This window comes from Humulus lupulus, chromosome 1, assembly GCF_963169125.1.
Source record: "Humulus lupulus chromosome 1, drHumLupu1.1, whole genome shotgun sequence".
NCBI classification, from domain to species: Eukaryota; Viridiplantae; Streptophyta; class Magnoliopsida; order Rosales; family Cannabaceae; genus Humulus; species Humulus lupulus.
Window position 1 is genome coordinate 300,744,704 of NC_084793.1, and position 12,233 is coordinate 300,756,936.

Here is a 12,233-nt window from a genome sequence, read left to right on the forward strand (position 1 = left end):
AGATTCAGAGGAATGCTAAGAGGGATTAAACGATGGTTCCAGACCAAAGTCTTTGCATTGACCCAAGGAGGAACCCATGCTAGTAACAAGCATTTATAGGTCAGATCATATCCTCAATAGTATATGTATCGCTAGATTGGTAGCAGTATACTCGTATATCTCGTTAGGAATGATAGAAAAACTAGACAAACCTAGTGAAAGATTTAGAACTAGGTTTGTAACCGAGTTGCCTTCGGGCAGAGTAGTTCTATCATCACGAATAGTACGAGGCTTACCGATCAAGATTGAGGACATATGACTAGAAGGAGATCTGATAGAGCTAGTAATCAAGGACTTCGACGTAATACTAAGCATGGATTGGCTAGCACGGCATGGCGCAACGATCGACAGCAAACGCAAGAAGGTGATGTTCGAGACTCCTGACGGCCAGAGACGATGCTTCATGGGACAAGCTTCAGGACTACGCACACCGTTAGTGTCATCTCTCAAAGCTCAGAGAATGATGGAGAAAGGATGCCAAGCATTCTTAGCCAGCATCACGAATGTGGAGAAGGAGACATCACTCAAAGTTGGAGATGTTCGGGTTATACAAGAATTTCCAGAAGTTTTCCCCGATGACTTGCCAGGATTGCCGCCAAATCGAGAAATAGACTTCACGATAGAATTAGTACCCGGCACCGAGCCTATCTCTAAGGCACCATACCGGATGGCACCTACGGAACTCAAGGAGTTAAAGACACAGCTATAAGAACTCCTAGACTTGGGTTTCATTAGGCCAAGCCATTCACCATGGGGAGCTCCGGTACTATTCGTGAAGAAGAAGGACGGAAGTATGCGCATGTGCATAGGCTACCGTGAGCTGAATAAAGTGAACAAATACCCGCTACTTCGGATTGATGATTTGTTTGATCAACTCCGAGGCGCGACTGTATTCAATTTACGGTCCGGGTATCATCAGCTCAAGGTAAAGGGAGAAGATATTCCTAAGACAGCCTTTAGGACTCGTTATGGACGTTACGAGTTCTTGGTTATGTCTTTGGGTCTTACTAACGCACCAGCCGCGTTTATGGACTTAATGAATAGGGTCTTCAAAGACTATTTGGATAAATTCGTCGTTGTGTTCATCAACAATATCTTAGTATACTCCAAGGATAAAGTAGAGCACGAGGAACATTGAGGATGATTTTGACGCGATCGAACGAGCATCAACTTTGCGCCAAGTTCAAAGAAATGCGAATTTTGGCTTTCGCAAGTGGCGTTCCTCGGGCACATCATATCAAAAGACGGAGTTGCAGTAGATCCATCGAAGGTAGAGGCCATGAAGGATTGGCCTAGACCAAAGAACGTGTCAGAGGTAAGAAGCTTCTTAGGGCTAGCAGGTTACTATAGAAAGTTGTAGAGGGCTTTTTCTAAGATAGCCACTCCACTCACCAACCTGACCCGGAAGCAACAAAAGTTTAACTGGAACGATAAGTGTGAAGAAAGCTTCCAATTGCTTAAGGATAAGCTTTGCTCAACACCAGTACTTAGTGTACCGATACCCGACGATAAGTTCGTTGTCTAATGCGATGCATCAAAGCTAAGATTGGGATGCGTGTTGATGCAAAAATGACAAGGTGATAGCCTACGCCTCACGTCAGTTGAAGGAGTATAAGCAACACTATCCAACTCACGATATGGAGTTGGCAGCGGTGGTCTTTGCGTTAAAAATCTGGCGCCATTATCTTTATGGAGAACGGTGCGAGATTTACACGGACCACAAAAGTTTAAAATACTTCTTTACGCAGAAGGAGCTCAACATGAGGCAGCGCAGGTGGTTAGAGTTAGTAAAGGATTACAACTGTGAAATCCTATACCACCCAGGGAAGGCGAACGTAGTTGCCGACGCGCTTAGTAGGAAAAGCTATGGGAACTTAGCAGTCTTTTCCGGAATAGAAAAGCCGCTTCAGCAGGAGCTTATCAGTGCCAGAATAGAAGTGGTTGTGGCAAGCTAGCTAACTTGTCTATCCAATCAAATCTGCTAGAGGACATACGGATTGGTCAGAGACATGAGGAATCGCTAAGCACCACATATGGAAGCAGTCAGAGAAGGCAAGAATACAGATTTCTCAATATCCAGTCAAGGTTTATTGAGATATAAGGATCGGGTATGCGTGCCAGACAATCAGAGTATTAAGAAGACGATCCTAGAAGAAGCGCACAATACTCCGTACTCAGTTCATCCAGGGTCTACCAAGATGACTCATGACATCAAGGCAGTCTATTGGTGGCCAGGGATGAAGAAGAACATAGCGGAGTATGTATCTAAGTGTCTGGTATGTCAGCAAGTGAAGGCGGAGCATCAGCGGCCTGCAGGATTATTGCAACCGCTTAGCATACCAGAATGGAAGTGGAATGATATAGCCATGGATTTTGTGACGGGGCTACCAAAGACGAACAAGCAGCATGATTCCGCTTGGATAGTAATAGATAGACTAACCAAGTCGGCTCATTTTCTGCCTGTTAGAACGTCATGCACGGCAGACCAATATGCAACATCTACATCCAAAAGATTGTACGATTGCATGGAATCCCCAAGACGATAGTGTCAGATAGAGGATCAGTATTTACGTCAAGATTTTGGAGAAGCTTACAGCAAGCTATGGGTACTAAGTTAAGCCTTAGTACAGCTTTCCATCCTCAGACAGATGGGCAGTCTGAGCGTACGATTCAGATCTTAGAGGATATGCTACGCGCTTGTATACTTGATTTCGGAGGATCGTGGAACAAGTACTTACCGCTGATCGAGTTCTCGTACAACAACAGCTACCAGTCGACGATCGAGATGGCACCTTATGAGTTGCTTTATGGAAGAAGGTGCCGATCACCGTTGCACTGGGACGAGGTAGGAGAAAGGAAGCTTCTAAGGCCCGAAGCTGTTAGACAAGCTCAAGAAGCAGTAGCGCTTATTAGACAGCGTATGCTTGCAGCTCAAAGCCGACAGAAAAGCTATGCGGATACCAAGCGATGCGATGTGGAATTCCAAGTTGGAGATCAAGTCTTCTTGAAGATATCTCCTATGAAAGGCGTCAAGCGGTTCGGGAAGAAAGGCAAGCTTAGTCCCCGATTCATAGGTCCTTTTAGATATTGGACAAAGTGGGAACAGTTGCGTATAGACTAGCCCTACCGCCAGCACTAGCTGATAGTCACAACGTCTTCCACATCTCAATGATACGCAAATATGTGTCAGACCCATATCACGTCCTCAAGTACGATACAATAGCACTCCAGAAAGACTTAAGTTATGAGGAACAACCGGTTAGCATCCTAGATAGAGGGATGAAGTAGTTACGGTTTAAGAGCTTTCCTATAGTCAAAGTCCTATGGAGCAATAGTTTTGAATGCGAGGCAACGTGGGAGTTGGGGGAGGACATGCAAGGCCGGTATCCGGAGTTATGTGATAAGTAAATTTCGAGGACGAAATTCTTTTTAGTAGGGGAGAATTGTAGAGTCCAAGAACTTTACTTAGCTAAGATAGATAATAGTATGATAGTATTTATAGCATTATCTTTGTTACTGTGGATTTTTGGTTCAGACCGGGAATTATTTGGACACTCATAGTAGTACTTATAGATTTTCTAAGTTTAACCTATAGTTTAAGAATATTAAGTATAACCTAAGGTTTGATTAAAGTGACTGATATTAAGGATTTTATTATTATATTATAAGGTTTAGACATCAACCAATAGGATTTTAAGCACATGTTTTGAATGGTAATTAAGGATTAAGATTTTTGAGGATTAAATATAATAAGGAGTAAAGTTTGAATGTTATAGGGTCAGTCAGCAGCTTTGAGTACGTTGAGGGCTTAGTCAAGGCTGTTTACTCCATTCAAACCTAGCTAAAAATGTGTAATTTCGTGTTTAAATATTCAGCGTATGCCGATATATCGCAGCTATAGGGGGCGATATGTCGCAGCACGTAGATACGGAAAACACGAAACGATGCACGGTCGCCTCGGGCATACTGGCCCAGGCGATATATCGCCTACAGGGGGCGATATATCGCCTCCTTCAGCATGGATTCAAACTCTTTTGAATTCATTTCCTTTCAGCCATTCAAAATCCTTCAACAGTCCAGCATCTTCTGAACGAGTCTTCAGCCTCTGCTGAACGATTATTCAAATGATTTTCACTTAAAAAGCCATTATTTTTATTCAAGTAAAATCAAGATATTTTCATTCCCAAACTCTATAAATAGGACCTAGTACTCAGCCATTATTCACCATTTGCTCTAAGTTCAGAGGCTGCTAGTGTTAAGTGAGTGAGAGAGTGTAAACACTTGGTTTGGGGAAAAACTATAAGCTTAAACATCATAAGCTTATCAAACACTTGGGAAGTAAGTGAGTGTTATAGTATTTCGGTGGATGTTAGATTGATCTTGCAATCTTTGAGGTAAACCCAAAACTCTAGTCCTTTCTGTATTCTATGTTATTTCTTTTCTCAAAACCTTCTACTCAGTCCCCTAACCTTATTCTTATTTTGGTTAGGGAATCCAAGCTCTTAAGCATATAAGTTGGTAAGCATATTTTCGTTTAATGGTTTAGTGTTCCTATTCTCTTTGATTTCATCTCCTTTCTTTAGACTCACCCTTGTTCATTGTGGTTTTAGGAGTGTTCCAAAAGTCCTAACTCAGTCCATTTTATCCCGGTAACTTTGGTAAGGAAAATAGGCTAGAATTAATATGTTATGTGCTTATGTTATCTATATGTTTATGTTATTAAAAGTGTTATGATATGTATATGTGTATGTAGGCTTGGGCATATGACCCATATGACTAACAAGACCCCAAATGGGTTATGGGCATATGACCTACTTAGCTAGTAGGACCCCATTAATCCCATGGGCATATGCTTGTTTAGTCTATGGGACCCCAAGTAATAATGGCCATTATAATAAGTGTATTATGTGTTATGATATGTCTTTACGTTATTATGACATTATGTTTATGTTTATGACTATGTGTTAGATTTTCCTTGCTGGGCATTAGGCTCATTCCTTTCTGTTTATGTGCAGGAAATAAGCTTTAGAGGCGGAAAGATTCGTGACGCTTAGAGGATGTGTATCGATGGTGAATGGAGTCAAGGGGCCGAGCGTTATTCGATTCGAGGATGTAGTCTTGTTTATGTTTTTTTATGGTTTTAAATGTACTTTCCGCATTTTCTATGTAACTCTTTTTAGTTTTTAAGTTATTTTTGTTTTAAAGACAATGGGTACCCATATCCTACTTATTTTATGAAAGTAACCTTTGTTTCCATAAGTTTTCAATAAAATTATGGTATTTCCGCAAAAATGTAAGTTTTATGTATAGATTCGTTAATGGTCCAAGTAGTCTAGATTAGTGGGTCGTTACAGCAATTCTTTTTGGCTTCGGAGTTTAATTTCTCCGGAGTCTTGGTGCATCAACTGTTGCTGAGGAAAATCGCCAGCAACAACGAAGATGAGGTGCATTTTTTCTTGGGGTCGAAGTCTTGTAGATTCGGCATGGGAGAGTTTGCCCTGGTGACGGGGTTGGATTTCAGTGCCTTCCCGTCACCAGAAGAGTTGGAAGGGCGTAATCTCAGCGATTGGTTGATAAAGGAGTATTTCAACGATGCTGAGAAAGTAAAGCTGTCACAGGTGGACCATGCTTTCAAGACTTGTACGGTTGTGGAAGATGTGTACAAGCTTGGTCTATGTCTGTTTGTTGAAGGGGTTCTGAATGCCATTGAGGGAAAACTGCACATTTGGCGAGATATTCTAAAAATTGTTGAGAATGTAGAGTACTTCTTCAGCTATCCATGGGGGAAGTACTCTTATAGGAGGCTATTGCATTCTTGTAAGAAGGACATGGTGAAGCAAAAGGCCAACTATGATGCCAAGAAGGATGCCAAGGTGCAGCAAGAGTCCAAATACAGTATGTATGGTTATGCCCCCGCCTTACAGTACTGGGCATATGAGGCTATCCAACAGCTTGCGGTGGAGCTTGTTGTGAGCTCGGGAAACATGTTCCCGAGGATGCTTAGCTGGTCGCATCGGAAGAACAAGGATTTCACCAAGTCCGTCATCGCACCGATATTATTGAAGAAGAATGTAAGTTATGTTGTTTTTTTTTTATCTATATGCTTATATTTTATCATTATTTGAGTTAACCAAATGTTTTATGTTGTTTGCAGTTAATTGTTCTTCCGATGTTGAAGCCTCGGCCAGCAGAAAAAGACTATTACTTGTCTTTGACTGAGGGAGATCTTCCCCTTTATCCTGGGCTTGGCCAGGATCCCTCGGAGACTGATGAGGAGGAGGATGCGACTTTTGAGAAAATGGCAGAGAAAGTTTCTCAGGCTGCCGAGGCAGCCAAGATATTTGTTGATGCTGCCCCGGGGGAGGAGGTTGCAGGTCCCACCCCTCCTATTCCCCCAGCCTCAGCCTCAGCCCCAGCCTCAACCTGTGCCCCAACATCAGCCCCAGCCTCAGCCCCAGCATCAACCTGTGCCCCAACATCAGCCCCAGCCTCAGTGTCAGCCCCAACACCAACCCCACCACCAGCCTCAGCCTCAGCCCCTGAGCTGGCCGACTTGATTGAGCGGTTGGACAGAGTCGAGGGTCGACAGGAGACCCTCTTGAAGAACCAGTCAGTGATCTTGGACGTACTCAGTCAGATCCTGACATTTGTTAAGGAGAAACCGAGGGGGTCCAATGAAGATTCAGAGTCAGAGTCATTGGATCTTCCGCTAGACTATGTTGATGATCCAACGACGCCCCCTACCATCATTGTGACACCAGATGCTGAGACTCCGGGAGTCGTTATTGTCAACCCTGAGGATGTTGCTGGGGTTCAGTTTCAGAGGGCTAGACACCAAAGACGCAAGCCAGATTGGTTTGAGGACTATACGGATCCCACGAGGAAAAGACCTCGCACTGCTGCAGCTGCACCAGCAGACGAGGCTACACAAGAGGCTACACATGTGCTGGACCCTCTCAAGAAGCCAGATCCCAAACAGTATAGGACAATGTGCAAGTGGCTTCTTGGAGACATGCCCAACAAGACCCCGCGGGATGTAAAGACTGGGAGTCACGGTCCAGCATGGTTTCTGACGTTGAAGACACCCCAGTCGTGGCTCAATGATGGGGTAAGCAATTTATACCTAATTATGGACTATTTTCAATTTTACATGTTTTATTTTTACTGACTCGATGTGAGCTCGATAGGAGTTCGATAGTAGTTCGACATGGATGTTAAAATAGGGGTTGTTCTTTACTATTTCAGAGTGGCTCGATGTGAGCTCGATGGAGCTCGATAGGTAGTTCGATAGGGATGTTAAAATAGATTGTTTTTTTACTGTTTTAGAGTGGCTCGATGTGAGCTCGATATTAGTTCGATAGGGATGTTAAAAGCTCGATGTGAGTTCGATATGAGTTCGATAGTGAAAATTCCCTTAACAAAGTGGCTCGATGTGAGCTCGATGGAGCTCGATAGGGAGTTCGATAGGGATGTTAAAATAGGTTGTCTTTACTATTTCATGATGGCTCGATGTGCGCTCGATAGGTAGTTCGATAGGGATGTTAAAGTAGGTTATTTTTACTGTTTCATACTGGCTCGATGTGAGCTCGATAGGAGTTCGATAGTAGTTCGACATGGATGTTAAAATAGGGGTTGTTCTTTACTGTTTCAGAGTGGCTCGATGTGAGCTCGATGGAGCTCGATAGGTAGTTCGATAGGGATGTTAAAATAGATTGTTTTTTTTACTGTTTTAGAGTGGCTCGATGTGAGCTCGATATTAGTTCGATAGTAGTTCGATAGGGATGTTAAAAGCTCGATGTGAGTTCGATATGAGTTCGATAGTGAAAATTCCCTTAACAAAGTGGCTCGATGTGAGCTCAATGGAGCTCGATAGGGAGTTCGATAGGGATGTTAAAATAGGTTGTCTTTACTATTTCATGATGGCTCGATAGGTAGTTCGATAGGGATGTTAAAGTAGGTTATTTTTACTGTTTCAGACTGGCTCGATGTGAGCTCGATAGTAGTTCGATGGTAGTTCGATAGGGATGTTAAAGTAGTTTGTTTTTTTACTGTTTCATACTGGCTCGATATGAGCTCGATATGAGTTCGATGTGAGCTCGATGGAGCTCGACATCAGCATTTTATGATGGTTTTTGCTAATTTTTTTATCGTACTCTCTTTTGCAGCATATTGATGCGGCAGAACACATGCTTCGTATGCGCCGCAAGTATTTTCCCAATATATATCGACAGAATGCAGTTGTGATGAACAGTTATTTCTCACAAGTGATACCTGCCCGATATGATCAGTTCAAGAAAACAGCCGACAAAACAAAGTATTATTGGGATGCTGACATTATGTCCATGTTGACCGGCATCGAGCAGCAGTTTCTGGCATCTTGGGGAGGAGTTGAGGATGTATATTGGTGCCAGAACTATGGACAACAACATTGGTTTGCCATTGAGGCTTCCATTTCTAGTTGGACTCTGACTGTTTACGATTCAGACAACTCGGTGATTAGTGACGCAAAGCTTGAGGATATTATGAGTCCATGGTGCTTTATGCTACCTTCTCTGTTAATGCAGAGTAAACTGTTTACTGATAGCTTGATGTTGAAGATTCCATCAGCAGGAAATAGGCCGCATCAGTTCACATTGCGTCGCAAACAGAAACACGAGCTCCCTCAGTCAAAGAGAAGGTAACAAACATCATCTTCATACTAATTTTGTTTCTAACTAAATTTATAGTAATGTGCACTTAATATATATATTTTTTTTACAGTGGGGATTGTGGTGTGTATGCTATCAAGTATATTGAGCATCTAATGGTCGGTCTTCCATTGGAAGCTATCTGCGATGAAAATATGGAGGTGTTCAGGAACAAGTGGACCACAGACTTGTGGTATCAAAATTTGTTACCTTGATGATTGTATATATACAGGGTCTTTACATGTACAGTTTGTTGTTCACATTTTTTTATAATTTTCATGGGCTGTTATCGAGCTAATATCAAGCTATATCGAACTGTTATTGAATTATCAAAATTTGTTACCTTCATAAAAAGAGTTTATTAATACAACAAGTTCAAATGGGAAAAAAGAGTTTAAAGCCTAGCTTTGCCATAAACATAACTTTTCAGAAAAATCAAATAAAAAGAGTTTATTAATACAACAAGTTCAAATGGGAAAAAAAAGTTTAAAGCCTAGCTTTGCATGTAGCCCTGTTGTGGCCAAGACCACCACACATGCTACACTTGCGATGACTGGGAATGATTTCTCCATTCGATGGAGTGCGGTTTGTCTTCCTTCTTCCCACCTTATTCTTCTTCGGTCGACCAACTGGTTGTTTTTCAACGGGAACCCCAACTTGCATTTTCTCTATGTTCTCGGGAACTTCCCAATCATCCTCATTGCCAGTTGGGTAAATTGTTTCTTTGTAAGACTCCCTCCACATCTCAGTAGTGTAATATGGTGAACACAGTGAGTAAATGTTGACATTGCGCAACATGGCCGCAGCCACACCATGAACACAAGGGTAACCCATTATTTGAAACTGACCACAAGAGCATGATTTGGTCATCAAATTCACCTCACCATCACCTTCTGGGTCTACCACATGAAATTCAAACTGTCCAAGAGGATGGACTTTCAAGTACCTTGCATCATCCGCAATGCCTGAGACATCTTTCTCATATGTTGTTGCTAACTTCGATGTGCACTTCTCTACCTCCTCACGACGCGCGGCAAACCATGACTGAATTGTGAAACGAATGAATTCCACAAAAGTAGTGACTGGGAAGGTTCTTGCGTCTCTGGTTTTGTTGTTGAAACTTTCAGCGTAGTTGCTTGTCATTACATTGTATCGATTCCCAGGAAAGTATACACGAGTCCACTTATCGAAGCCAATACCCTCGAGATATTGAGCTATGGCAGGATCCATTTGCTTTATATTATTGAAGAACCTGTGAAATTTTGACTTCCGAAATGCATATGCCGCATTATACATCTCCTTGTGACAGTGATCGGTCTTGAACTTAGCGATTACATTCATACTTATGTGATGGTAGCATGCACCGTGGTAGGCATCGGGGAAGACCAACTCAAGAGCATGAATAATGCTAGCATGCCTGTCTGAAACAAAAGACAGATTATCAACAACTCCAATGGCTTCCTTCAATTTCATCATGAAATACTTCCAAGAAGCATGATTCTCACTGTCAACAATCGCGAATGCAATTGGATAAATGTGGTTATTCGCATCCAATGCGACAGCACACAACATGTGGCCACCGTACCTTGACTTTAAGAAAGTGCCGTCCACACATATAACAGGACGACATGATGTAAATCCCCTTCTACAAACTCCGAGTGAGAAGAAACAGTAAAGAAAGCGACCGTCATCTGTGACAAAATCAGTAATTGTACCTGGATTCTTTTGCTGCAGCATGTACAGGTAAGAAGGTAACTTGGAGTACGATTCTTCAGGTGTCCCCCTAACATAACCGAGTGCCTTCTCTCTGCATCTCCAAGCCTTAATATAACTCATATCGATCCCAAAATTATTCTTCATATCCTCCTTTATGCTGTTTGGTGGATAGCTAGTGCCATCAGTAGCATATTTGTTCTTGATAAGGTGCCCAATGACAGAAGGTGCTGCTTGACGGTGGTCTTTTTGTCGCAATTCTAGTGAGCAAGTATGTACACTATTATAAACAGTGATCTCAAACATCTCTGATCGCGCTACTTTTTTCCCTCTTATTCTCCAACCACAATCAGGATCCTTGCAGGTGATATACAACACATCAGTACCAGACTTCTTAACCATAAACTCAAAATTATTCTTCATTGCAAAGAGAGCCGCTTTGGTTTTCAATTCCATCTTGTTCTCAAATGTCTTCCCAAGATGTAATTCCCCCAACGCTATACCGGATGAGGGTGATTCAGAACGACTACAAGCTATGATATCTTCTTTTGTAAACATGGGAGCACTCCATTTTCTGTGATCTTCTGTTGAACATATTGAAATGTTCCCTGTATAGTTATATTCTGTTCCACCATGACGACTAGAGCTGGTGCCAGGTGTTCGGCGTCCTTGACTTGGTGGGTTCGTCCGTGCAATATGACGTATTGGTTGTTCTTGTGCTTCTTCTACTTGCAAATGTTCAGCTAATAGATCATCATCCACCGAATTGTCTCCTAATTCCTCATTGTGTTCGGCTACCGGATCGTCATTCACATAGGGGTTGTACTCATACTGGTTGTCCCTCAGGTCACCAATAGGAAATCCTAAAGTACTGGCTGCTCCCTCAGGTCCGGGAGTGGAATATGGGTCTGCAATGACAATCTTTTTAACAGGAGTGACACACAAGGCCAACCTTTCTTTAGATGTTACTCCTATGAATGCACGGACACCAAGATCACTTTCAACATGAACGGGTGTAAACGGTTGGTCGCCACAAGTGTAAGGAACCTCCAATTTCAACTCATACATCTGTTTATCAACTTTAAGTTCCTTGTGCAATATGTCAAGAAGTTGCAAGTACGTTACAGTATCCTCCATCGGTATCACCGTGCATTGAGGGTCCTTGAAAATCCACTTATTCCCTTGTAATTCCCAAACACCATTGTAGGATACAAAAACGTAGACAATAGAGCCTGTGTTGGAAAAAAAAACATTAACATTGTCAGGAAAACTGTCATTTTTCCAGAAATGCAATAAAAAATAACATTATCGAGCTTTATCGAGCTATTATCGAGTTGGAATCGAGCTACCATTTCTCAAAACAGAACACAAACCTAACCAAACCCTCCATCGAACCCCTATCGAGCTATTATCGAGTTATCATCGAGCTACCATTTTTCAAAACAGAACATATACCTAACCAAACCCTCCATCGAACCCATATCGAGCTATTATCGAGTTAGCATCGAGCTATCATTTCTCAAAACCGACCATAAAACACAACCAAACCCTCAATCGAACCCTATCGAGCTCATATCGAGCTACTATCGAGCTCACATATTATAGATCCATTCGACCCCTTATCGAACCCTTATCGAGTTTCCATCGAGCACTAAACCGAACCTATCGAGCTATTATCGAGCTAACATCGAGCTCTTACAAAGACCTTCTTCTACATACCATCGAACCGTTATCGAGCTTCTATCGAGCAAAAAAATTGCAGAAAACCCAGAAAAACACAGATCGCGGAATCTC

At 42.3% G+C, this 12,233-nt stretch overlaps 2 protein-coding genes across 2 annotated transcripts; both read left to right on the forward strand.

Moving 5' to 3' along the window:
• The first annotated feature begins 5,636 nt into the window (after nucleotides 1-5,636).
• Nucleotides 5,637-7,723, forward strand: LOC133780055 (uncharacterized). The gene is made up of 2 exons (XM_062219938.1): nucleotides 5,637-6,110; nucleotides 6,194-7,723. The coding sequence occupies exons 1-2, from the start codon at nucleotides 5,868-5,870 to the stop codon at nucleotides 7,205-7,207; spliced, it is 1,257 nt and encodes a 418-aa protein (XP_062075922.1). The 5' UTR covers nucleotides 5,637-5,867; the 3' UTR covers nucleotides 7,208-7,723.
• A 4-nt stretch (nucleotides 7,724-7,727) lies between these two features.
• On the forward strand, nucleotides 7,728-9,110 carry LOC133780063 (uncharacterized). Its single transcript, XM_062219944.1, has 2 exons — nucleotides 7,728-8,716; nucleotides 8,800-9,110. The coding sequence occupies exons 1-2, from the start codon at nucleotides 8,226-8,228 to the stop codon at nucleotides 8,939-8,941; spliced, it is 633 nt and encodes a 210-aa protein (XP_062075928.1). The 5' UTR covers nucleotides 7,728-8,225; the 3' UTR covers nucleotides 8,942-9,110.
• Nucleotides 9,111-12,233: the final 3,123 nt, after the last annotated feature.

Coding starts and splice junctions, on each gene's coding strand:
- LOC133780055 (XM_062219938.1), top strand. CDS start 5,868: ATGGTGAAGCAAAAGGCCAACTATGATGCCAAGAAGGATGCCAAGGTG. Junction 6,111..6,193: donor CGATATTATTGAAGAAGAAT/GTAAGTTATGTT, acceptor TGTTGTTTGCAG/TTAATTGTTCTTCCGATGTT.
- LOC133780063 (XM_062219944.1), top strand. CDS start 8,226: ATGCTTCGTATGCGCCGCAAGTATTTTCCCAATATATATCGACAGAAT. Junction 8,717..8,799: donor CTCCCTCAGTCAAAGAGAAG/GTAACAAACATC, acceptor TTTTTTTTACAG/TGGGGATTGTGGTGTGTATG.